The following is a 27,585-nucleotide window of genomic DNA, read 5'->3' on the forward strand; positions in this document are numbered from 1 at the left end:
TTCACTTTCCCATGACAAAGATAAGAAAGCCATTTAAGAGTTATTTACCTTTCAGCTTAAAAAAAATAGAAAGAAAGAAGATGTCTGGAGAAGCCCATTGACAGGCATGAAGAATGCATAGGCACTTTCCCTTCTCATCCTCTAGGCTGGGATCATAGGAGAAGCTTTTGCAGTTAAGCAGAAGGAAAAGAGAGGTATCAAAACAGAACACATGTTACATTATGACCTAAGGGAGAATCTTCTAAGCCCATTTAATTAGTTGGGGAATAATAGCTACTGTACTTTAAACACCAAATCTTTATTCTAAAAATTTAGACAAAAACACTAATGAAGGAGATTAAACACTTTACAAAGGTTCTACAATGTGAGTCATAAAAACAATATGCTTCCCTAGGGATTAATTTAAAAAAAGAATTCCATTTACAAAAAAGAAAAAGAAAGAAAGAAAAAAAAAGAAAGGAAGAAAAAAGAAAAAGGAAGGAAAGAAAAAAATTAGAAACTAGAGTTCAAGATTATAAAGTTGAGTTACAGTTGATTTAATATAATTGAGCTTTGTTATTTTATGTGGAGGGAACTGACTGGATTTTTTTTTCATGGATATCTCTTTACTTGTCTTTTATTTTTTTAATTTATTTATTATTTTTAATTTTTTTATAAACATATAATATATTATTAGCCCCAGCGTACAGGTCTATGAATCGCCAGGTTTACACATTTCACAACACTCACCATAGCACATACCCTCCCCAGTGTCCATAACCCCACCACCCTCTCCCTATCCCCCTCCCCCCAGCAACCCTCAGTTTGTTTTGTGAGATTAAGAGTCTCTTATGGTTTGTCTCCCTCCTGATCCCATCTTGTTTCATTTATACTTTTCCTACCCCCCAAGCCCCCCACGTTGCGTCTCCACTTCCTCATATCAGGGAGATCATATGATAGTTGTCTTTCTCTGATTGACTTATTTTGCTAAGCATAATACCTTCTAGTTCCATCCACATCATCACAAATGGCAAGATTTCATTTCTTTTGATGGCTGCATAGTATTCTATATATATATATATATATATATATATATATATATATATATACACCACATCTTCTTTATCCATTCATCTGTTGATGGACATCTAGGTTTTTTCCATAGTTTGGCTATTGTGGACATTACTGCTATAAACATTCGGCTGCACGTGCCCCTTCAGATAACTACGTTTGTATCTTTAGGGTAAATACCCAGTAGTGCAATTGCTGGGTCGTAAGGTAGCTCTATTTTCAACTTATTGAGGAACCTCCATGTTGTTTTCCAGAGTGGTTGTACCAGCTTGCATTCCCACCAACAGTGTAGGAGGGTTCCCCTTTCTCTGCATCCTCACCAGCATCTGTCATTTCCTGACTTGTTAATTTCAGCCATTCTGGCTGGTGTGAGGTGGTATTTCACTGTGGTTTTGATTTGTATTTACCTGATGCTGAGTGATGTGGAGCATTTTTTTCATGTGTTTATTGGCCATTTGTATGTCTTCTTTGCAGAAATGTCTGTTCATGTCCTCTGCCCATTTCTTGATTGGATTATTTGTTCTTTGGATGTTGAGTTTGCTAAGCTCTTTATAGATTTAGATACTAGCCCTTTATCTGATATGTCATTTGCAAATATCTTCTCCCATTCTGTCAGTTGTCTTTTGGTTTTGTTAACTATTTCCATTGCCGTGCAAGAGCTTTTGATCTTGATGAAGTCCCAATTGTTCATTTTTGCCCTTGCTTCCCTTGCCTTTGGCGATGTTCCTAGGAAGAAGTTGCTGCGGCTTGGATTTTTTTTAAAAGAAAGGATTTTCTCCTTATTAATAAATCTGAAAAATAATTTTAGTGTACGGTAGCAAGATTATTCTGCATAAGATCTCGGGGACCAATTTTCCTCCCAATATCTCAGAGAGACAGGTCTCTAGGTGTCCTTTCATTCTACCTCCTCATCATTGCTCTGAGCTCTGCAAGGGAACCTCTGTCCTTCCACTTCCACTCATTATTAACAAAGCAGGTTACATAAATGAAATAAAGAAATTATTAAAACTACTTAGTAACAGCAAAGACTGATGCACCTAGTTGTATGAGTAAGGAAACTATTGTAACCAACACAGCCTAGGGCCTGGCTTTATGTCCAATGGGAAGGACCACCAAACGTGAGGGAGGGAAAGACTTTCTACTGTGAACCCTTGTGGGTGTTCTGATTCAACACTTGTCATCCCAAAGAGAGGCAGAACATTGTTACAGTAAAAATCCCTCCAGTAGGGGCACCTGGGTGGCTTAATCATTAAAACAACTTACTCTTGATTTTGGCTCAGGTCATGATCTTAGGGTCCTGAGATGGAGGCCCCCATCAGAACCTCTTCCCCATGTTCTTCTCCCCTGCTTGCTCTCTCTCTCAAAAAAAAAAAAAAAAAAAAAAAAAAAAAAAAAAAAAAATCCCAGCAGTAATATCTCTTCATGGTGTCATGGCCTATTATCCCTAAACTCTCTGCTGTTCTCCAGAAAGTCAACACCAATCTAGAATATAGACATGCACAAAATAGGATTATTTTCTCTAGTTTTAAGGTCGCCCTTAGGTTATATTCACCTTTTAATTAAATCACTATGCAAATGTGGGGTCTTTCAAAGTCTGTCAGGCACTCAATGGCAATGATGAATTTGATCGGTAATAAAGCACTTAGGTGGGAGCAAATGGCATTTTATTTTACTTTTAAAGACTTATTAATTTGAGAGAGAGAGAGCACAAGTCGGAGGGGCACAGGGATAAGGAGAGAGAATCTCAAGCAGACTCTGTGCTCATCGTGGAGCCTGATGCAGGGCTTGACCCCATGACCCTGAGATCAGGACCTGAGCTGAAACCAAGAGTTGGATGCTTAACCAGGTACACTAACCGACATCCTGCAAATGGCATTTTAAAGCACATATTTATCCACTTATGTATTTACAGCAGTTCTATGATGTAATAAGCAGAGCACAGTTAATTTCCACTTCTATCCTTCCCAAATATATTGTCTATCTTGTGCACCATTTTTTATTTGATTATTTTAATAAATAAAAGCTTTAATGATGACTGCACAGAGAAGAATGACAACCAATGCAGAGTTGCAGTGTGCTCACCGCCTAGTACTTCCTTGCTTTCAGTAACTACAAAAAAAAGACATTTCAGTTCAGTAAAACAAATCCCAAAGAAACCCTAGTATGGTCATGCAACCTCAAAAGCAATGTTGGAGTTACTTATACTCACATGTATTCAGGGATATTGTGACCATTTCTTACCATTATACGTTGCCATTGATTGATTTAGCTACAATGACAAAGTCCCAATAAAAATATAGTTTGTAAAAATGTGGTTCTACTCCTTGCTTACTTTACCTCAGACACATTCTCTCGATGGTTAGAAATAAGCCATGACAGTGGTCTAGCCCTGAATTTCTACGGATGATGAGAAATCAGGCATAACCATGGTCTAACCCTGAATGTGATCTTAATGTTTCATACCACGGACAAATCGTTAACATATGGAAATAACCCCACTCGACTGCTCTGTTAATTTTTTTTAATCTTACAGACTCTCCCGCTTCCCCTCTATACTCCATCGTAACTTTTCCCACTGCTTTCTTCCCATTTTGAAAGGATTCCTCTCTTCTTTGTTTAAAAGGATCTATTGGGGAAAAACATTCTTCGTTCCTTGTTTCCACCCTGCTGTTCTGTTGGCCCCAGTGGCTGTTCAATGTTCCTTCCCCAACCTCTAAATTAAGTGTTCATTTTCAAGTTCACGGCTGGTCCCCTTCTCCCCCCATAAAGGGAAGCTGTGTGTCCTCCTCCCCAGCTCTTAGCCCTTCGCTCTCTACTGGGCTCCCCACAAAGCAGCTCTCTCCACAGCTGTCCTCAGATTTCTCTTTTTAATAAAGTTTGTGGTGGGCTAATGTCTCTAAATCATTTTTACCCATCACAGCCATTTACCTTCCCTCCCTAACAACCAATGCTCACTCCTTGCCCATCTTCTGGCATTGATTTTTGCCTCTGTCACCTCACTCAGTAAGACACTATATGCTTTTCCTGGCTGTAGACGATACCCTCCCTTAGCACTCTCACAGACCGCAGAATGAGCTCCGCAAGGGAAGCTCCGTCCTTCCAATTCCACTCATTACTAACAAAGCAGTTTACATAAAGGAAACCAAGGAGAACCACAGGTAAATGAAGTGTTTAACACACACACACACACACACACACACACACACACACAGAGACAGAGAGAGAAGGAAATCTTTACATGAAGACTTTTCACAGAACAGCCTATGAGGGTATTTAGCAATGTTTCCCAAAGGCTGACCCAGTGAGCAGTCCGGGCTCCTTGCTTAAGATTCACCCAGGAGGGTGTTAAACATAAATGTCGGTAGCCAACCCCCACCCCCAGGAGTTTGGCATTCAGCAGGTCTGGGAGGTGGGAGCCACCAACAGAGAGTGTAAATCAATCTCAAAAACTTGAGTAAAAGCCCATAAGCACATATTACAGTGTGTGGATGCCAAGTTTTCAACCCATGTGAGTCTTTAGAATTCACGCAGTGATTAATATGTTTGGAGAGAAGCATGATAAGACTTTTTAGTGCAAGTCAAGTCCTGATGGGAGGGAGGATGAAAGGCGAGGTATGTACCGGCCTGTCCACTCACCAGCAGCTTCTAACTGTGTCTCTGTAAGGAGATGCGAAGATGCCCCTCCCCTTCTCGCCTTCCCCCGCACCCGCAAGAAAATGTGCCTCACAGCTCTTTGACAGGACACGCTTTTGAAAGATCAGTCCTTACAGGATTGGTAATTTATTTAGTTTGCACCTGATTTATGCCTCATTCGAAAATGAAACAAAACAAAAATGATTAAAAATGACTGGGGGTGAAACAGAATGAGCACCTCAGTAATTCTCTCTTCCCGAAGCACAACGAACCAGTTCCCTTCCCGGGAATGAAAGTGTGAAAGGGATGTAAGCTAAAACCCCCTCGGACCATGATGGGGATAAATCTTCGGGGCTTCTAATTGCCACTTTCCCCACATAGGTACAAATACGAATGCAGTAAAATTCCCTTCCGTCTAGGGCCCTGCTCATTTGCAACCGTCATCCCATTCTAAGCGAGACTTTTCTTACTAAGGAACCACAGGGCCACCTCTCTTTCCCCTTAAAGCATTCCTCTCCCATTGCATTCTAGGCCTGTGCTGTCTAATCGGAGAACCACGGGCACGCGCGGCTATGGAGCATTCGAGTTGTAATGGACTGGTCGGTGTTGCTGTGTGCTCCACGCGTAAAACAGGCACCAGATTTCAAGGACTGAGTGTTTCCAAAGAGAATGTAAACTTCTCACTAATAATTTTTATATTGATTAACATGCAGCGATGGTAGTGTTTTAGACATATGAGGTTGAACTGAATATATTGTTAAAATGAATTTACCTGTTTCTTTCCACTTTTTAAAATGTGGCTATTAGAAAACTTAAACTTACCTAGGTGTTGTTCATTTAATTTTGTTTAGCTGGCACCGTCCTAGATGAAGTCCAACGGTTTGCTTTCCGTCTCAAAGCTTGTCACACCTGCTCTCTGGGCACCTTCAGTCTCTGTGCTGGTTTGATCCCTCCTGCTTGCCTTTTGGCACCCCTGCTGGAAACCCTCTCCCCTCACTCTGCCCTAATCCAGGCTCTGGAACTCCACTGCGAGCTTGAGATGTTTCTACCATTGTCTCAAGTAATTTCTCCTCTTTCATTTCAAAAGATTCTCACTTCCCACCTCTTTAATGAAATCTGCATTAATCTGCATTAATTTAATGCATCGGCATTCGCTGGGCACCACCTGGAGGCTGGGCACTAGGCTCGTTGTGGTGTGCAGCCCTAAACAATGTCACCACATAGCCCTAAAATGATATGTGGAATGATGTCAACAGAAACACATAGATGAAACTGATGCTCTCCTGCCCTCAGACCCATAAGGACTATCTACTTGCAAACACTATTCCGAGAAAAGATTTAAATGTAGTGCTCATATAACACAAGTCTTCCGGCTTGGAAACTTGAAACCGCCTGATTCCGTATTAAACATTTCCCCTCTCCCACACTTTTTATTTTCCCTTGTGTGTTTCCCTGACTGCCTTACAAACTCCATTTGTCTCTGCAGTCCCCTTTCCTTTGCTGACATAGTATAAAACACCATGTAAGCATATGTGTATATAAACACCATAGACGTATATACCCTTATTTATTTCTCATGGTGATATAGACGCCATTATTGTTCCCATTTAAAGCTTGGGAAACTTAGGCACAGGGAAGTTTACTAACTTACCTGACGTCACGCCGATAACAACAGAAGAAGCAGGATTTGAATCCAGGCTGCCTAACCCTACAGCTGGAGTTCTTAACCTGGAGGCTAACTCCAGGTTATCCTGTCTCAGAGAGCGCACACAAATGCCAAAGCCCATGTGAGCTTGAAGCTGCTGGGGCCACCTGGCGCCAAGTAAGAGAAGCACCTGGCCCTCAAATGAAGCCTTTATAAGAAAAGGAAAGCTGAAGGGAGAGAGGAAGAGAGAGAGAATATGAGAGAGATATGAGATATGACTGATTATTTTATTCGAATCCCTGGAGTCCAAAACCAAAAACTACCTTCAGTCTTCCTGGTTATACAAGTGCATAGAGCCTTTTGTGATTTGTAGTTACATGTTCTTAACCAGAGCGTTTTTTGTCTATAAACTATAAAAGAATTACAAGAGAGTGTATATGCATGTTTCTAGGAAGAATCTCAAAGGAGAACCTGATTCTACATGACTGCCATGTATATAGCATCTTAGCCAAATCTCCTCTGCTATAATAAGGTGGGGACATTTGCAAGGCGGTTGGCATGTGGCTAGCCTATGCTTACATTAGGTCTATCGCTGGACCTACACTTATGTGAGGCAGAATACACTATTTCTTAGAGAAAGGCAAGTGCCACAGTGCCTAAAATCTTTTCATAAAAAATTAATCAATTATAACTTCTAATCATCTTCTAAAATGCAGAGGAAGTGCATATTAACCTTGCTAAATTGAAAATGCATGCTTGAAACATAAGCGTCCACCAGTGAATGAATGGGTAAAGAAAATGTGGTACGTATATGTGTGTGTACATACATATATGTGTATATATTTTGTATATATATACACAATATACACTATACACAATGGATATTATGCAGTCATAAAAAGAAGGAAATACTACCATTTGCAACAACATGGATGGGCCCTTGAGGGCATTATGCTAAGTGAAATCAGTCAGACAGAAAAACAACTACCATATGATCTCACTTACGTGGGAAATCTGGGAAAAAAAAGAAAAAGAAAAAAAATGAAATTTATAGATAAAAAGAACAGACTGGTGGTTGTCAGAGCCTGGGGGTGAGGGGTGAGTGAAATTCATGAAGGGGGTCAAAAGGTACAAACTTCGAGTTATAAAATAAATAAGTCCTGGGGATGTAATGCAGAGCATGGCGATATAGTTAATAATACTATATTGCATATCTGAAAGTTGCTAAGAGAATAAATCTTGAAAGCCCTTATCACAAGAAAAAAAATGTGTAACTATGTATGGTGTCAGATGTTAACTAGACTTATTGTGGAATCATTTTGCAATATATAAAAATATTGAATTATTGGGATGCCTGGGTGGCTCAGTTGGTTAAGCGGCTGTCTTTGGCTCAGGGCATGATCCCAGGGTCCTGGGATCGAGTCCTGTGTTGGATACCTTGCTCAGTGGGGAGCCTGCTTCTTTCTCTGCCTCTGCCTGCCACTCTGCTTGCTTGTGTTCTCTCTCTCTCTCTGACAAATAAATTTTTTAAAAATCTTAAAAAAATACCAAATTATTATGTTGTACACCTACCACCAACATAGTGAAATGTCAATTATATCTCAATAAAAAAAATAAAGAAAAGAAAATGCATGCTTATGTCAGCTCTTTCTCCAAATCTCACTAAAATGACAGCTTTTCAGTCCTGGTTCTGTTTGTCTTCAGACACATTTCTAGTTCCTCCCTTGTTCTGCTCTGCTTTATGATGCAGAAAGTCTGCCCTCTGCTAGGCTGGGTTTCTTGGCTTCCATAGCTCAGCAAATAGAAGCATTGGTAGGAGACTGAAGACTGGGGAGAAAGGAGAAAGAGGGGGATTTTTCTCCCTCCCTGTGTGCCTCAGGCAGTGAACAGGCAATGATCAGGGCTCCGGTACCACTAGACAGATCTACTACGGTTCTAGTTTCCACCGGGCAACCTTGATCCTTGGGCTCAGGTCACCACCACCTTCCTCTGCCCTCAGCCTGGGGTAACAGAACTGATCATTACAAAGTTAAAAAAGAGAGAAAGAAATCCCTGTAAAGTATGACTTTGGAAATGCAGTTTTAGAATCTGTTTTCTTTCATTCAACAAAGAAGAGAATCAGGCATAAATAGAATCCCCCAAAAGATGACTAAACTCTAAGAAGTAAAAACTTATTTTGCTATATACTTCAACACATGAGATATTGTTGAAAATGACCCATTTCCATACTCAGATTCATTCGCTGTACTACCCTTCAAGTAATAATATCCAGGGTGAGGCAAAAATAGCCCACAAAGAAACTGTGAAGGAAGTGAGGTTTGGTCTGGTGTATGGCGCCCCCCCCAACTTTGACAACACCGGCAAGAGTTTAGAATCCAGGGCCCTTGATGTCATTAAGGAAAGTGACCTGCTAAAATGACTAATGTTACAAGGTTTCTTATATTATCTTTTATAGTTTACAGTTTATCTTATTTAGAAATACAGTTATCTCCTGTCCAATATGATAATGAAGAGATTTCAGCATCTAGTCTGTCCTGTCCATTCCCTATCACCTGTGGGTTCGTACCCAGTGATAAATAACTTGTAATCTTCGCACATTCTACTTCTGTTGCAAAGTCAATTGCACATTATTTTGGACTTTCAGTTTACTCTATGATTATAAGTCTTATTCAATATGCTTTTTATTGTTATGCAGGTCAAACATAATCCTATATCCAATTCCCTTCTTCTTTAGGGCATCTGGAAGAATTATATTCTGCCCCCCGCTCCGCCCCCACTGAAGTTAGATAAGAGCATATGACTAATTCCAATCAATGAATGCCATTTTCTTGAAAATATCCATGTAACTAAGAAGATATAAAGCCCCAATAACTTGGCACATCCATTCTAAGAAATATTCTATTCAAATCCAGCACCACGAAATAATACGGTTTTAGAAATTTATATTAACTCATCAAAAATTTATACTAACTCATCTGTCCTTTGAGGACAGAGCTTGCTTGGAACCCAAAGACACTAAATACTTAACAAGTGAATGAATGAATGATTGACCGACTGAATGAGTAACTGTAATTTCAATACCTTATCTTATTTAAATCATTCTTACTTTTCCTGTATGCTCACTTGAACACTTTAGAACTTAGAAAGTGACCCTTAAGAAAGACAATTTATTCCTCAGCGAGGCTAGCAATAATATTCTGGCTTTTCAAAGTTAGCATGGAATCGAAGAAGGAAATGCCAGTGAGTTTTGCTTTTTGTTTTCGAACCCTATACTAAGATGATCCAGGGAGTACATGCAATTTTACATTTGAAAGTAATTTACAGTTTTCTTTCTCTGTGTGGGTTTGGTGATTTGAGGCTGTTTTGGACTAAACGTTTGTGTCTCCCCAAATTCATATATTGGAGCCCTCACCCCAGTGTGATGGTATTTGGGGGTGGGGCCTTGGGGGAGGTAATTAAGTTTAGATGATGTCATGAGGTTAGATGAGGTGGAGCCCTAATGATGGGATTAATACTCTTGTAAGTAGAGGGAGATACAGCAGAGCTGCCTCTCTCCTTCATGTGAAGATACAACAAGAAGGCGGCTGTTTATAAGTCAGGTAGCAGGCCCTCACCAAGAACCAAACTGACCAGCACTTTGATCCTTGACTTCCCAGCCTCCAGAACTATAATCAATGTCTGTTGCTTAAGCCACCCAGTCTATAGTATTTTGTTACAGTTGCCTGAGCTAAGACAGGGGCCAACTTCTCATCTCCTCTAGCTCTTTTAGAAATGTAATATTATTTGCATGATACAGCCACTTTCCCTTGCTTTCAGCGTCCAGCTTAAGATTCTGCCGCCTCTTTAGGCAAATTAAGCAACATGTCCATTCAATGATAAGCCTGACACTTTAAGCATTTTCTAACTTCGGTTGTTCCACTGCCATTGTTGCAAGGCACTATTTGCTATGGAGCGTCAACCTAGGTATGCTGCTCCTGGGTTTTACACGATGCAAACAAATGGAAACTTTGACTCAACTCTAACAGCTTCTAATTTTAGAAAATAGAGAGTTCAGTAATTCAGCCACAGATTTAGCTTTTTAAAAAATGTTCGAGATCATATTAAAACGCACATGATTTTTTTTTCACTTGGTAATAGATTTAAAACATTGCCCTGATTTGTATCTTCCTGCAAGAGCAAATGCATTTTCCTAGAAACACGGCATTTTGCACTGCCAAACAGTTGTAGGAATAAATTCTTTAAGCACCGTTTGAAGAGTTTACTTGAAATTTTGGAGTCTCACACCAAAATGCTGAATACTAAATAAGAATCTGTTACATGCAATGCCAAATGAAAGTCTGCTGTCATAATTCACGAAAGTTTAGTTTTTGCGTCATTTTGATAAACTTACTTCACTTACCAACTTAGCCACAAATCATACCTTATGGTTGTCGTGTGAAGGCAGTAAAATATCATACACCTTCAGATGACCTCTATCCAAAAATGCTTTTCCCTTTTCATATTTTATCTGTCAAATAGCGTTTTCTTTAAAAAGTAAATATAAATGCCATTATTGGGAGAAGCAACCGGCCTAGGACAAGTTCTAGCATTTAGTGTTCTGACAGATCTAAATTTGGATATCAGCCAAAGTCAATAAAACTTGTTCATGCAGAACCTTACCTGGTTTTCACCACATCGAGGGGGTGCATCAGGCAAATTTCTACAAGACCTGAAAGATGATAAAGAAAAGTCCAATAAACACTTATGTAAACACTGGTTCTTGTTTCCTTGACCCCCATTGATTTCTCCAGTATAAAGAGTCAAATGAAAACTTGGGGCTTTGGAAATGACAGCTCATAGTTAGAGACTAGTAGCAAAAGACATACTCTCCACGGGCATGGAGGTGAGGCTGTAGGGGAAAAGAAAATGAAAAAGGGATCAGATGTCCAAAATTCTAATCATGTAGGTAGGAATTATTGTGTACCCTTCCAGTTCGATAGATAAACACATGTCAGAGGAAAGGAGGAAAGAAGGGAGAGAAGCTCTCAGCACCCCCACCACCGCCACTCATGACAAATCGTAGCCTCAGTGTTTGAAGGCCTGAAATAAAGATAATGAGATCTGTTATCTCAAGAAGTAGTTATGAGGATCCCACACACATTTAATACATTAATAGCCTAATGAGAATGTGTATTAAGTGTTCATTGCATGCTGGACAGTATTCTAAGCAGTACTTAGAGTAAATCTATCTCATTTAATCTTCAAAAGAGCTTATTGTGATAGGAGGTATTATTATCCCCACTTTACAGATGAGATCACCAAGGCACACAAGGTTAAATAATTCGTCTAAGGTCTCACAGCTAAGATGTACATAGTAGCCCCATAAAGCCCATGACCTTAAACATTGCACACCGAGAAAGAATTTCTATACCTTTTCGCAAATCATTTTTAAAGCCCTCTCTCTTGTTGTCTGAGCAGAGAAGACTGCTCAGTTACAAACTACTGGCATGTAACAACAGTAGCAGTAAAAGTAGTTTTATGGACTAGGGTAGTACAAATGATTACAGCATAATTTTAGTCTTGCAGTAGTAATAATCATAGTAGTTACCTTACTTTCAGCCCCTACACAGTGATGGTCATTTAACAAATGTCATCACTAGTATGCACAGCCACTAGTCAAGGTAAGTATGTATTTTCTTTTTTTAAAGATTTTATTTATTTGAGAGAGAGACACAGTGAGAGAGCATGAAAGGGGAGGAGGTCAGAGCAAGAAGCAGACTCCCTGTGCAGCTGGGAGCCGGATGCGGGACTCAACCTGAGCTCGACCTGAGCTGTAAAGGCAGTTGCTTAACCAACCGAGCCACCCAGGCACCTGGTTAAGTATGTATTTAAAAAAAAATTTTTTTATTTGTTTATTGAGAGAGAGGCAGAGCACATAAGCAATGGGAGAAGCAGGCTCCCTGCTGAGCAGGGAGCCTGCATCCCAATCGAGGATCCTGGGATCATGACCTGAGCCCAAGGCAGATGCTTAACTAACTAAGCCACCCTGGCGACCCCAGGCAAGTATGTATTATTATCATCTTTACTTGAAGATAAGCAAACAGAGGTTGGTAGTATTTGTTGATTTGCCCAAAAGCCATAGTATTTGTGGATAGTTTCTTAAGGGCAGATCATTTACCACTCTTTCCGTTTGCAAACTAACTCAATTTGAGCTTAGCTGTGACTTAGTTCCCCTCTCCCATTCCATACTTACACATATGAGAGTCTTTTACAGCCCCATACTGGTAAGGTCCAGGAAGCACAAAGGTCCTACACCTACCTGAAATCCTGATTTCCTTCCACAGAAGTTTAGGGAATTCTTCCTGCTTAAGCCTGCTAGACAGTTTACAAAGCCTTACGTATTGACCCAAAACAACTGTCTTACTTTGACTAAAACTAACAGGATCCAATATTAACATCTGTGCCACAGGTTTCCCAGCAGGAATGCTCCTTAGTTGTTGGTAACCAAATCAGTGACCCCATCAGAGTCTCATTGCCTAGAGATGGGAAGAGGAGGGCGTTGGGCGGGGCGGGGGGAGGGTGTTGGGGTGGGTGGGGGGCAGCAGAATCGCTAGGCACAACTAAGAGCCTCTGCGCACTGCTCTAACTTCAGGAATAAGACTGCATGGGTGGGTTTCTTCCTTGAAACCAGTAAAGTCTCAATGCACTTCCTCTTGCTTTAAAATACACATTCCCCTTGAAGTAAGATTCTTATCCTGATGCTTTCAGGGAATGATAATTTACCCCTGAGAGCATCAGTTCCTTATCTATAAAGTGAAAAGGTAAATGGTCTATAGAACCTTAAGGTCTCATATTCTATATGTAATTATTCTTGAATTATATATATATAAATACGTATGTATTTATATATATTATTTATTTATTTATTGGAGAGGGAGAGAGAGAGAGAGAAGAGGGCAGGGGCAGAGGCCAAAGGGAGAGGGAGAGAGAGAATCTTAAGCAGGCTCCACACTCAGTGGGCTTTGATCTCAAAACTCTGAAATCACGTCCTGTGCTGAAATCAAGAGACAGACACTTACCTAACTGAGCCAACCAGGCACCCCTGTAAGTTTTACTTATAGTTCTAACTTAAACTTTATTATATTAGCTAGAAGAGGATAAAGCTCTAATCCCATAAATAGGACTTACCCTGGAAACTCAGACTTGTAAAATACCTTCTTACCAAGCACTGCAAGAAACATCTACCAAGTGTACTTCTTTTAAAGACTTACTTATTTATTTGAGAGAGAGTGAGTGTGAGTGAGGGGAAGGGCAGAGGGAGAGGGAGGAAAGCAGACTCTCTGAGCATGGAGCTGCATGTGGGGCTTGATCCCACAACCCTGAGATTATGACCTGAGTCAAAAGCAAGAGTTGGCCACTTGTGTGGCTGAGTCACCCAGGCTCCCCTATTAAGTGCACTTATGTGCATCTCATGAACATAAAGGAATAAGACACTCAGAATCAGTTTGCCAAAGGAGTATGCAGTTTCTTCACTGATGTGGCATTAGAGTACAAAGAAAATATTAAACACAAATAGCCCCAGTTGGTGTATCTCTCAAGAAATTTACCAAAAGAACCAACAATTCCAACAATTTATTAAAAGTAATAGCAGGGGATGCCTGGGTGGCTCAGTGGGTTAAGCCTCTGCCTTCGGCTCAGGTCATGATCTCAGGGTCCTGGGATCGAGCCCCACATTGGGCTCTCTGCTCAGCTGGGAGCCTGCTTCCCCCTCTCTCTCTGCCTGCCTCTCTGCCTACTTGTAATTTCTCTCTCGGTCAAATAAATAAATAAAAATCTTTAAAAGTAATAGCAGAATTCGAAGAATCTGTTCACATTTACCTATATGTATTTGCAAAATTATTCTACTTTCCTGTTTGCTAATAGGCATTTCCAGTAGTAAGTAGATACTATACTAGATTGGTACAGTTTTTGGGTTACTTAAAATTATTTTCTAACCTCTAGTTGCCCTGAAACATTCATTTTATCCATTTTATCCAACAAACTTACACTGGTGTCTAGTGTTGAGAATGGAGTCTAGTGAGGGGAACAGATGCATAAGAACAGTAATTCATGGGAGGAGGTGCAATGTTCAGAGTTTATGGAGACACAGCAGAGAGGTCCCTGAGCCAGCCTGGGGTTGGGTGAAGTGGGGAAAAGGGCCTCGAGGCTGAAAGAGGACAGAATAAGTATCAGGCATGGAGGGGACAATGCACACAAAGAGAAGGAAGTAAGAAAGAACATGATGAACATTGCAGTAGCTGAGGGTTAAGGGCAGGACACAGCAAGAGATGAGGCTCTAAGTGTATGTATATGTATAGGTCACGGTCAGATTCATGCTTAGGCACTTGTAATTCATCCCATAGGCCATGAGGAGCCAGTAAAAGATATTTTTTAAAAAAATAGTTTCTTGGTTGTTTTTTCTTATTCTTATTGTATTCCATCTTCATTGAAGACATTCTGAGGGATTTTAAGCAGAAGTGAGATATTAGCCTCTGTTAACACGATCTCCCAAGAATTAGTAATATGTCCAGTAATCCTCCCACTGCTCTCAATTACACAGTCACATGTAAACCCGTGAGCACTGAGGCTCCAACCCTTACCCTTTAGTTACCAGTAAAAGCCCCACCTCTCATCATGACAGCATAGATGGCCTGATGTCCCATGTACCTCTAAGTCTGAACGAGTCAATGACCATCTATGAAACTACCTGCTAAAGGATAACTTGACCGATAGAAAAGTAGGACTTAAATTGCCAAATGTAATGTGTTTAGTCCAGAATCTCACAGTTGTTCATTCCTTGTTGCTTTTAACGAAAACAAATAATTTCGTAGAATTCAAGTTAGCATCATCTTTCTGCATCAGAAGCAGAAAGAATAGATATGTTGGAAGTGATAGAGAGGTTTTGATTTTCAATCAGAGTTCAGAGTTAAATCCAGATTGACTCAGGTTGAGAATGGTTGCTTGTTGTCCTCTACTGGGTATCTAAGGACTATGAGACTCTAATGATGATGATGATGAAGATGATTACTATTTTTTCTTTAAACCATGTTTGTTTATTTATTTTGAATTTCTTTAAGTTCAATTTAGTGAACATAAACTGTATTATTAGTTTCACGGGGTAGAATTTAGTGATTCATCAGTTACATATAACACTCAGTGCTCATTACTATCAAGTGCTTTCTTAAAGCCCATCACCCAATTATCCCGTCCCTCCTCCCACCTACCTTCCAGCAAACCTCTGTTTCCTAGAGTTCAGCATCTCTTATGGTTTACCTCCTTCTCTATTTTCATCTTATTTTTCCTGCCCTTCCCCTATGTTCGTCTGTTATGTTTCTTAAATTCCACATATGAGTGAAATCATATGGTATTTGTCTTTCTCTGACTGACTTATTTCCATTAGCATAATACCCTCTAGGTCTTTCCACATTGATGCAAATGGCAAAAGTTCATTCTTTTTGATGGCTCAGTAGTATTCATATATATATATGTATACATACACATATATATATGAACTCATATGTATATTCATATACATATGAATATATATCATCACCTCTTCTCTATCCATTCATTTGTCAATGGACATCTGGGCTCTGTCTATATTTTGGCTATTCTGGACATGGCTGCTATAAACATTGGGGTGCATATGCCCCTTCAAATCACTATGATTGTATCCTTTGGATAAATACCTAGTAGGGCAATTGCTGGGTCATAGGGTAGCTCTATTTTCAACCTTTTCAGGAACCTCCATATTGTTTTCCAGAGTGGCTGCACCAGTTTGCAGTCCCACCAACAATGGAAGAGGGTTCCCCCTTCTCCACATCCTCACCAACATCTGTCATTTCTTGACTTGTTAATTTTTACCATTCTGATCAGTGTGAGGTGGTATCCCATTGTGGTTTTGATTTGTATTTCCCTGATGCTGAGTGGTGTGGAGCATTTTTTCATGTGTCTATTGGCCATTTGTATGTCTTCTTTGGAGAAATGTCTGTTCATATCTTCTGCCCATTTCCTGAGTGGATTATTTATGTTTTGGGGGTAGAGTCTGATAAGTTCTTTATCAATTTTGGAAACTGGCCCCTTATCTGATATGTCATATGCAAATATCTTCTATCATTCTGTCAGCTGTCTTTTGGTTTTGTTGACTGTTTCCTTTGCTGTGCAAAAGCTTTTTAACTTGATGAAGTCCCAATAGTTGATTTTTGCTTTTGTTTTTCTTCCCTTTGGAGATGCATCTATCCAGAAGTTGCTGTGGCCAGTGTCAAAGAGGTTGCTGCCTGTGTTCTCCTCTAAGATTTTGATGGATTACTGTCTTACATTTAGGTCTTTCATTCATTTGAGTCTATTTTTGTGTATGGTGTAAGAAAGTGGTCTAGTTTCATTCTTCTGTATGTGGCTGTCCAACTTTCCCAACACCATTTGTTGAAGAGACTTTTTCCCATTGGAAATTCTTTCCTGCTTTGTTGAAAATTAGTCAACCATAGAGTTGAGGGTCCATTTCTGGGCTCTCTATTATGTTCCACTGATCTATGTGCCTGCCTGATCTATGTGCCAATACCATACTGTCTTGATGATTACAGCTTTGTGATAGACCTTGAAGTCTGGAATTGTGACGCCACTAGCTTTGGTTTTCTTTTTCAGTTCCTTTGGTTATTTGGGGATTTTTCTTGGTTCCATACCAATTTTAGGATTATTTGTTCCAGCTCTGTGAAAAATGCTGATGGTATTTTGATAGGGATTTCAGTGAATGTGTAAATTGCTTTGGTTAGCAAGGACATTTTAACAATATTTTTTCTTCCAATCTACAAGCATGGAATGTTTTTCCATTTCTTTGTGTCTTCCTCAATTTCTTTAATAAGTATTCTATGGTTTTCAGAATACAGATTCTTTACCATTTTGGTTAGGTTTATTCCTATGTATTTTATGGTTTTCAGTGCAATTGTAAATGGGATCGATTTCTTGATTTCTTTCCCCTGCCTCATTGTTAGTGTGTAGAAATGCAACTGACTCTGTGCATTGGTTTTATATCCTGCAACTTTGCTGAATTCCTATATCAGTTCTAGCAATTTTTTGCTGGAGTCCTTTGGATTTTCTACATAGAGTATCTTGTTGTCTTTTAAGAGTGAAAGTTTGACTTCTTCTTTGCCAATTTCGATGCCTTTTATTTCTTTTTTGTTGTCTGATTGTTGAGGCTAGGACTTCTAGTACTATGTTGAACAACATGGTGAGAGTAGATATCCCTGTTGTGTTTCCGACCTTAGGGGGAAAGCTCTCAGTTTTTCTCCATTGAGGATGATATTCACTGTGGGTTTTTCACATATGGCTTTTATGATACTGAAATATGTTCCTTCTATCCCTACACTTCAGAGAGTTTTTATCAAGAAAGGATGCTGCATTTTGTCAAATGTTTTTTCTGCATCTATTGAAAGAATCATTGGCTCCTGTCCTTTCTTTTATTAATGTGGTGTGTCACATTGATTGATTTGTGGATGTTGAAACACTCTTGCAGACCAGGAATAAATCCCACTTGGTCGTGGTGAATAATCCTTTCAGTGATTAGATCCTTTAATGATCAGATCCTATGAGCTAGTATTTTGGTGAGAATTTTTGCATCCATGTTCACCAGGGATATTGATCTGTAATTCTCCTTTTTGTTGGGGTCTTTGGTTTTGGGATCAAGGTAATGTTGGCTTCATAGAATGAGTTTGGAAGTTTCCCTTCTATTTCTATTTTTTGAAACAATTTCAGAACAACAGGTATTGATTCTTCTTTAAATGTTTGGTAGAATTCTGCTGGGAAGCCATCCAACCCTAGATTCTGGATTTTTGATTACTGATTCAATTTCTTTGCTGGTTATGGGTCTGTTTAGGTTTTCTGTTTCTTCTGTTTCAGACTTGATAGTTAATACGTTTCTAGAAATGCACCCATTTCTTCCAGATTGCCTAATTTACTGGTATATAATCGCACATAATATGTTCTTATAATTGTTTTTATTTTTTCAGTGTTGGTTGTAATCTCTCCTCTTTCATTTGTGATCATATTTATTTGGATCCTTTCTTTTTTCTTTTTGATAAGTCTGGCTAGGGGCTTGTCAATCTTATTAAATCTTTCAAAGAACCAGCTTCTAGTTTCATTGATCTGTTCTACTGCTTTTTTTTTTTAATTTCTATATCATTGAAGTTGATATTCAGGCTTTATTTAAGGATATTTAGGCTTTATTTAATTTGGATTTAGGCTTTTTGCTGTTCTCTTCCACCTCCTTTAGGTGTAATGTTAGATTGTATTTTTGAGACTCTTCTTGTTTCTTGAGAAAAGTCTGTATTGCAATATACTTCCCTCTTAGGACCACCTTTCCTGCATCTCAAAGGTTCTGAACAGTCGTGTTTTCATTTTCATTTATTTCCAAGTATTTTTTTAAATTGTTTTTTAATTTCCTGGTTGACCCATTCATTCTTTAGTAGGATGTTCTTTAACTTCCATGTATTTGTGGTCTTTACAAAATTTTCCTGTCATTGACTTCACATTTTAAAGCACTGTAGTCTGAAAACATGCATGGTGTAATTTCAATCTTTTTGCACTAGCTGAGACCTGATTTGTGACCCAGTACATGATCTATTGTGGAGAATATTCCATGTGCATTCAAGAAGAATGTGTATTCTGTTGCTTTAGGATGAAATGTTCTGAATATATCTGTGAAGTCCATCTGGTCCACAGTGTCATTCAAAACCCTTCTTCCCTTGTTGATCTTTTGCTTAGATGATCTGTCCATTGCTGTGAGTGGGGTGTTAAAGTCCCCTACTATTATTATATTATTATCAATGAGTTCCTTTATGTTTGTTATTAATTGGTTTACATACTTGTCTGCTCCCAAGTTAAGGGCATAAATAAAACTGTTAGATCTTTTTGTTGGATAGACCCTTTTATTATGATATAGTGCCCTTCTTCATCTCTTATTACAGTCTTTGGTTTAAAATGCAGTTTGTCTGATAAAAGGATTACTACTCCAGCTTTCTTTTGATGTCCACTGGCATGATAAATGGTTCTCCAGCTCCTCACTTTCAATCTGGAGGTGTCTTTGTGTCTATTGTGACTCTCTTGTAAAAAGCATATCAATGGTCTTTTTTTTTTTTTTAATCCATTCTGATACCCTATGTTTTTTGATTGGGGAATTTAATTCATTTACATTCAGAGACATTGTTGAAAGATAAGAATTTAGTGCCATCATATTGCCTATAAAGTCTCTGTTCCTGTAGATTGTCTATCTTCTTTTGTGGTCTCTGTTACCTTTGGGCTCTCTCTTCACTTAAAGGAATTTAATATTTCTAGCAGGGCTGGTTTAGTGTGCACAAATTCCTTTAGATTTTGTTTGTCCTGGAAACTCTTTGTCTCGCCTTCTATTCCGAATGACAGCCTTGCTGGATAAAGTATTCTTGGCTGTATATTTTCCCATTAAGCATCCTGAATATATAACGCCAGTATTTTCTGCCTGCCAGATCTCTGTGGACGGGTCTGCTGCCGGCCTTAGGTTTCTACCCTTGTAGGTTAAGGATCTCTTGTCCTGACCTGATTTCAGGATTTTCTCCTTATCTCTGAAATTTGCAAGCTTCAGTCTTCTATGCTGAAGTGTTGACTTATTTTTATTGATTTTGAGGGGGGTTCTCTGTACTTCCTGGACTTGAATGCTTATTTCCTTTCTCAGATTAGTAAAGTTCTCCACTATAATTTATTCAAATAAACCTTCTGTTCCTCTCTCCCTTTCTTCCTCTTCTGGGACTCCTATTGTCTGCATATTTCACTTTATGGAACTGCAGGGTTTTCTAAGTTTCCCATTGTAATCCTGTAGTTCTCTTTTTCTCTTCTTTTCTGTTTCCTCATTTTCCATCATTTTATCTTCTGCATCACTGACTCTCTTCTGCCTTTTTTATCCTCACTTTTAGAGTCTCCATTTGGGACTGCATCTCAGTAATAGCATTTCTAATTTTAGCCTGACTGGATTTTTTCTTTTATTTCTCTAGAAATGGATTCTCTAGCATCTTCTATGCTTTTTTCAAGCCCAGCTAGTATCTTTATAATCATCGTTTTAAATTCTAGTTCAGACATCTTACTTATACCCTTTTTAAATCTCTTACAGTGCGTAGTACCTCCTGTTTTTCTTTTGGGGTGAATTTCTCTGTCTCATCTCTCTGTTTTGTCCAGAAGAGAACAGAAGAGAGAAAGAGAAAACACAACAATAACCGCAATAACAGAAACAAAAAACAAACCAGAAAAAAAACAAAAACAAAACAAAACAAGAAAAAAAGCAAAACAAAAAACTAGACCCTGGGTGTGTTTTGGTCTGCTTGTTAAAAGAAACTAGATCCCAAGATAAGAAAGGAAGAAAAACTTATATCTATACAAAAATTTAAAAATAAAATAAAATACAATGAAAGGAAACAAAAATATACATAGCATATATAAAAATAAAAATTGAAAAAATAAAATAACTGAAAAAATCATACTGAAAGACTTAAGAATAAAAATCCCACAGATGCTATATCCAGCCTTCTCCAAGAGCTGAAGCTTTGCAGCTCTCTATGATCAGTATACTTGGTGCTGGCTAGTTGTTCCCGCTGGTCTTGCTGGGGGTGGGGGGGTGGCGGGGAAGTTGTGCAGTTTCTCAGGTGCCCTTGCCCTTGCAGAAATGCACCTCCCTCACAAGGGGGCTGGGCTCACTGTAAGCAGCTCTGAATTGGGCTAGGTGGTACTGTTTTGCTCCCTGAAGGCTTTCAGCACCATTGGGTGGGATGAAAATGGCTGCATCCCACTCTCTAGCCCTGGAGCTAAAGTTTGGGGGTCCCCCACACTTCAGTGAGCTTTCACAGAAAAGCAATCACTCTCGTCTCCTGGTTTCTGTCCAAACTCTGAGTTCACCCAGCCTGCAATTAAGTGTTTTTATCTTGGGCACCCGACTGAGCTTCAAAACTTCAAATTTTACTGATTCCTGTGGTGCAGGAGGGGGATCTCACCGTGCTTCTGCCTCTTGCTGGGCCCCTGCCCCGAAAGTGGTTGCAGGACCATGCAGTGGTTTGTGGTTTATAGCAAAACCCAGCAGAAAGCTGTACCTAGACTCACTGTTTGCAGCTGGCTTCCCTGCTTCGATTCCTGGGAACTCTGCCACGCTCAGGCACCCCCGTTCTTGTGACCCCGGGGATCCTGAGGCTATGGTGTTCCACCTGGGATTCTGCCCTCCTCACCACCTGAGCACCTTAAAGCCAAGGATGTCCCCCACTGTAGCAGACTTCTGAAAGTCCCGAATTCACGCCCCACTCCTTAAGTGGGCTCCCTCCCCTTCACTGTATCCTCTGATATATCACCCCAAATTCAAGTCTCCACACCTCCTACCTTCCAAAAAGTGGTCGCTTTGCTATTTGTAGAACTGCAGCACTTCTTTTCTCAGATCTCTGATTTCATAGGTATTCAGAATGATTTAGTAACTACCTGTATTCAAGGGACCAGAAAAACTTAGGGTCCCCTATTCCTCTGCCATCTTAACAACTCCTGGTTATTTTTTATGGAGATAGGCATAAAAATAGAACATGATGAATCCTGTTGGCATAGGCCTGGACATGACCCCCAGAAACTGAATTGTTAAAGTTTTCCATTTACCTGTAACTCCCTTCTCAATATGTCTTATCTGTGCCCACCTTTGAAATCCATCAGCCTTTCAGGCACCCTTGATGGTGCTTCAGCCTATGTCCCCAGTGCCTAGCACAATACCATGCATGCACAAAAACCTTAAGAATCACTTGGTAATCAATCAGGTGCTGATTGATTGGTTGCCTTCTCACATTTACGTAGCACCTGAACATCTGGGTATGTGATTAACAATATTGCAATTCTGTATTCAAGTACTAAGTGTACCTTATTTCATATAATTTTTACCGATATTTCTTGGCCTTACTTGCTTATTCATATAATACTCAGACCAATGAAATAAATGCAGAATAAAGAGCTGCCAGTTCAGTTTATCTTGAGAATTAGCTGACACAATGGTAGGTGCCTTAGTCCTAATCAGCTTTAATTCATTTATTCAACAAACTTCTATTGAGCTTACTGAGTTGAGTGCCAGCCATTATGTGAAGTGACGGGATGCAAAGGTGAATAAGGTAAGTGGAGTCTCCGTCCTTGTGGAGATTTTAGGCAAGAAAACAGATGTTTGCAGTGCCATATAATAACACTGTGGGAGCACAACAAAGGGCACATGTATCAGTTAGATTCAGGTTCAGGTACAACAGCAAAAAACCCAAATAGCAGTAGTTTAAAAGAAGTGGACATTCTTCTCCAACATGAATGCCTCGAGATAGATCAGATCTCAACAACGTTAGAGACTAACTCTGTCTTGTTGGTGAGTTGTGTGTGCCCTCCACTCTCAAAGTCACCTTACTGTCTAGGATAGCTGCTAACAACTTAGCAATTTACATTTCCAGTCCAGACTTCTCTTTGCCAATCAGACTTATATATCCAATTGCCTATTTGGCATCTGTGATTGGATATCTAACAGACATGTCAAAATTCATATACCTAAAACTGGACTCTGTTCCCTCTTCCTCTCTACCCCTACTCCAAACAAAACAAAAACAAAAAACTAGAGCAAAAACAAAAACAAACTAAACAAAATAAAGCAAAGACCAACCTATTCTACCTTAGACTCACCCTGGACTCCTCTTTCTCTCAAAATCCTATTTCAACTTATCAGGAAATCCCTTTGGCTCTCCTTCAAAACATATCCAGACTTCCACCTTCTCTCACTTCCTCTACCGTGCCCACTTGGTCCAAGTCATGATCATCATTTCTCAGCTGATTAACTGCAGCACCTCATTAACAGGTCTCCCTCCATCCACCTTTGACCCTTTCCATCTGTTTTCACCCAGCAGCCTGAGTGATCCTTTTAAAGTGGAAGTCATATCATGCCATTCCTCTGGTTAGCAATGGCTCCCCATTTCACCCAGAGAAAAGCCATATGCAGTCCTGGCCTGCACTCCTCCTCTCACTAATTCTCTTACTACTCCCTTCCGCCCCCCTCACTCATTCCACGCTGGCCACACTGGCTTCATCACTGTATCCCAAACTTGCCAGGACCACTTCAGCTTTTAGCCTTTGTAAATTCTTTTTTTTTTTTTTTAAGATTTTATTCATTCACCTGACAGAGAGAGATCACAAGTAGCAGAGAGGCAGGCAGAGAGAGAGAGGGAGGGAAGCAGGCTCCCTGCTGAGCAGAGAGTCCGATGTGGGACTTGATCCCAGGACCCTGAGATCATGACCTGAGCTGAAGGCAGCGACTTAAGCCACTGAGCCACCCAGGCGCCCCATCAGCTTTTAGCCTTTGTACTACCCATGCCCTCTGCTTGGAAAGCTCTTCCTCAAGTCTCTACTTGCCCAACTAGCTTTGCATGGTCAGTGAGTAACCCTGACCACTACCATGGAGGTCTGTCCTTCCTCACCCCAGCACTGATGAAACTCTTCATGCAGCTCAGTTTTTGCCTTTTTCCATAGGCTGTATCAACTTCTAACATAGTGCATTGTTTACTTACTTATTACATTTCTTCTTTCCTGTCTGTCTCTCCCAGCAGAGAGCTTTACTAAGGTAGAAATCTTTGCATATATTGTCCACTCATATGCACTAAATACTCAGAACATGCCTGACACCTAGAAGTTGCTCAATAAATATTTGTTGAAAAAAGAAACCAAACTATATAAAAAATAAGCCTGCTACAACAAGATTCCTTTCTCGTGGTATATAGAGATAAAGTTTTAAGAATTTAGCATACCGAACAAGAACTCACTCAGTCATTCAAGGAATCCATGATAATGTTTAAAATAGGAAGTCCACTGATAGGTTCTGAGTCCACAGCTATTCTCCAAGTAGAACTGGATTATTCCAAAGATAATTCTGGTAAGTAACATTCTGCAAAGCAGAAAACATCTCAACATCTCTGTGAACTGCAAAGGAATAGCAGTGCAGACAAAAATTGAGGTTGTCAAGTATCCCCAGGATGTCAGTTACAAGTAAAGCCTATGTTTTCCTTTCATCAAGCTCAAGTCTTCACATTGTACTGTAGCCCCTTTCTTGGCATTTTCAAATTGAAGACTTCTCTTTTGTTCTCTCAATTTCACCCTAATCTAACCATTACCCTAAATGATTTTGTGTAACATGTTTAACTCTTTAAAATATAAAAGAATCATTTTATTTTTTTGAAGAGAACCACAGAGGAATAAATGGTTTCAAACTGTGCAAATCTGAAATTCAAAAATAGAACTGCTATAGACAGAACTGATATTTTTTCATCTACTCTACTAGTCAAGCAAATCATTACAACATCCTATTTGATAGCCTGCCCAGAAAATGTGGTAGCCCCACTGAATTATAAGCAATGTGAGACTCATAAAGGGAAATCAAATATATTACGCTTTCCCCTAATAACAGTTAAGGCGCACTACCTTTGTGGCACAGTAAATTAATATTCTGCACACTGAATTGGCCAAATAGGCAATGTGATTTGGCAGGTTTGAAAGATGTTGTTAAAAGTTATGCTTTTGGGCAAGCCACAGCCTTCCTTGAAAAATCTGAAGTGAATATTTTCATAGAAGTTTACTGTTAGCATGTATTCTTCTAAAGAAACTAAGCAGTGGCTGTTAGCAGGTATCTGAAGGAAGCACAATAATTTCCTCCATGCATATCCCTTGTTTGTATAGAGTTTATTATCTAATTGACTTCAGAATTTAGAAAGATACATTTTAGAGGCATAACAGATGTATACATTAAGGTCTAAAGATCATAGTAGATACAGCATGTACAAAGGAGGAAGAGAAGTTGAGGCAGTGTTAAAAAATAAGTGAGTTTTTATTACACTTCACATGCAGAGAAAGACTCAAACTTATGAAACTAATGAGAATCTCACTTGTAAACAAAGTTGTTGTATTAACTTTTTAAACTCAATTTAAGCTCAACGTACCATCTTTAAAAACTACTGTTTGGTGTTTTAACTCAAAGGAAATGATCCTTTTCTCTTTCTTTTTCGTTATATTTATGTCTACATGAGACTCCAAGTAAGCTCCAAGTGCACTTGGGTAAGTGGACCAATTCTCAGATATGTTGGTCTTTTGTGGAAATCTAAGTGCTATATATGGTCCTTTACACATCTGGTAATGCAAAGAGAGACACCAGGGAAAAAGAGGTGTGGATTAAGTTGGAAGATGGGAAAATACTTTCAGAAGTATATAAAATGCCTTTAAGGAGAAGGAAATGTGAATAAAACAGCTTCCTTCCTCTGTCCAAAGGTATGAGCACCTTAAAAAGAGGAAATGTGACTACAAAGCCAGCTTTATCCTTGGTCATTGGACAGAAGTCTAGAAATAGGAAGAAGGTCTCAGGCAAATACATAGCATCTTGCTAAGAGAAGAATTCAGATTTTCAGTTTCTCATCTATATGTCACAAACACCAGTTACCATTTAAAAAAAAGAGCGGGATGAAGTTACAATGCTTTACTTTGCTGTGGAAAAGCTTTTTATCTTGATGAAGTCCCAACAGTTTATTTTTGCCCCTGCTTCCCTTGCCTTTGGAGATATTTTTAGCCAAGAGTTGCTGCAGCCGAGGTCAAAGAGGTTGCTGCCTGTGTTCTCCTCTAAGATTTTGATGGTTTCCTGTCTCACATTTAAGTCTTTCCTCCATTTGAGTTTATTTTTGTGTGTGGTGTAAGAAAATGGTCCAGTTTCATTCTTCTGCATGTGGATGTCCAATTTTTCCAAAACCATTTGTTGAAGAGACTGTCTTTTTTCCATTAGATATTCCTTCCTCTTTTGTCGAAGATTAGTTGACCATAGAGTTGAGGACCCATCTCTGGGTTCTCTATTCCATTGGTCTATGTGTCTGTGTTTGTGCCAGTACCATACTGTCTTGATGATTACAGCTTTGTAATAGACCTTGAAGTCTGGAATCGTGATGCCACTAGCTTTGGTTTTTTTTCTCAGTTCCTTTGGTTATTTGGAGTTTTTTTCTGGTTTCATACTAATTTTAGGATTATTTGTTCCAGCTCTGTGAAAAATGCTGATGGTATTTTTTTTTTAAGATTTTATTTACTTATTTGACACAGAGAGAGAGAGATCACAAATAGGCAGAGCAGCAGACGGGGGTTGGGGGGAGCAGGCTCCCTGCTGAGCAGAGAGCCTGATGCGGGACTCGATCCCAGCACCCTGAGATCATGACCTGAGCCAAAGGCAGAGGCTTAACCTACGGAGCCACCCAGGCGCCCCACTGATGGTATTTTGATAGGGATTTCACTGAATATGTAAATTGCTTTGGGTAAAGGACATTTTTACAATGTTTGTTTTTCCAATCCATGAGCATGGAATGCTGTTTTTAATTTTTTTTGTCTTTCTCAGTTTCTTTAATAAGTGTTCTATCGTTTTCTGTATACAGATCCTTTGTCTCTTTGGTTAGTTTATTCCTAGGTATCTTACAGAACTCCTCTTTTAGCTATGTGGCATTTATACAGTTCCATCACACAGGATTTCTACTAAATACAAATTAAATTAATCTTCATTTCCACATGAAAAATTCACAAAAATGAAACTGTAGTTTCTATAAAATTAAGTACCAATAAAAACAATATTTGGATACTAAAGTGTAAGACATACATAAACACAAAGGTAGTTAGATTTCATATCACAGATATTTAGTTGTAATAGCACTGAATATATTACTAGTCATAGAAACATTATCCAAATAATAATTAATCTTTGATTTCAGTTATAATTCTTAAATCACTAACACACTAGAAATGATATTTGCCTCCATGGCTTCCATCCCAGCGAGCACTATGGGATGTGTCTTTGCTACTGTATATTAAATCTACTGGACATGTACACATCCAGGAGGGCTTTTATTCACCAAAATTTTTTTTGAGTGTCTACTATATACATAGTTTTTCCAGCATAGTTCTAGATGCTGTTTCTCTTCTGCTTGCTTCCATTTTCTCAGAATAAGAAGCAAGATCATGAACTAAGAGTGAGAATCAGGAAGGGAACATTGGAGAGATTAGAGAAAAGATGTGAAATAGTCATCTATGGGATTCTGAAGGAAGGGATGGACCTGGAAAGTGTAATAGGATTACTGGGTAGCATTGAGTCCACTTGAAGCCAGCAGCTGTGAATAATAAGTGTCTTTTCTGTAGCCCCATTCAGCTGTGTGGGTGCAGGAAGA

General features: G+C 39.3%; 1 protein-coding gene across 1 annotated transcript in view; it reads right to left on the reverse strand.

Moving 5' to 3' along the window:
• SLC25A21 (solute carrier family 25 member 21) overlaps positions 1-27,585 on the reverse strand; it is a 491,716-nt gene that overhangs the window by 172,582 nt on the left and 291,549 nt on the right. The window contains exon 2 of the mRNA XM_080808544.1: positions 10,988-11,036. Within this exon, the coding sequence (XP_080664670.1) occupies positions 10,988-11,036 (49 nt within the window). The remainder of the gene's footprint in view (positions 1-10,987; positions 11,037-27,585) is intronic.

Source organism: Martes martes (assembly GCF_963455335.1).
Source record: "Martes martes genome assembly, chromosome: 7".
NCBI lineage: Eukaryota > Metazoa > Chordata > Mammalia > Carnivora > Mustelidae > Martes > Martes martes.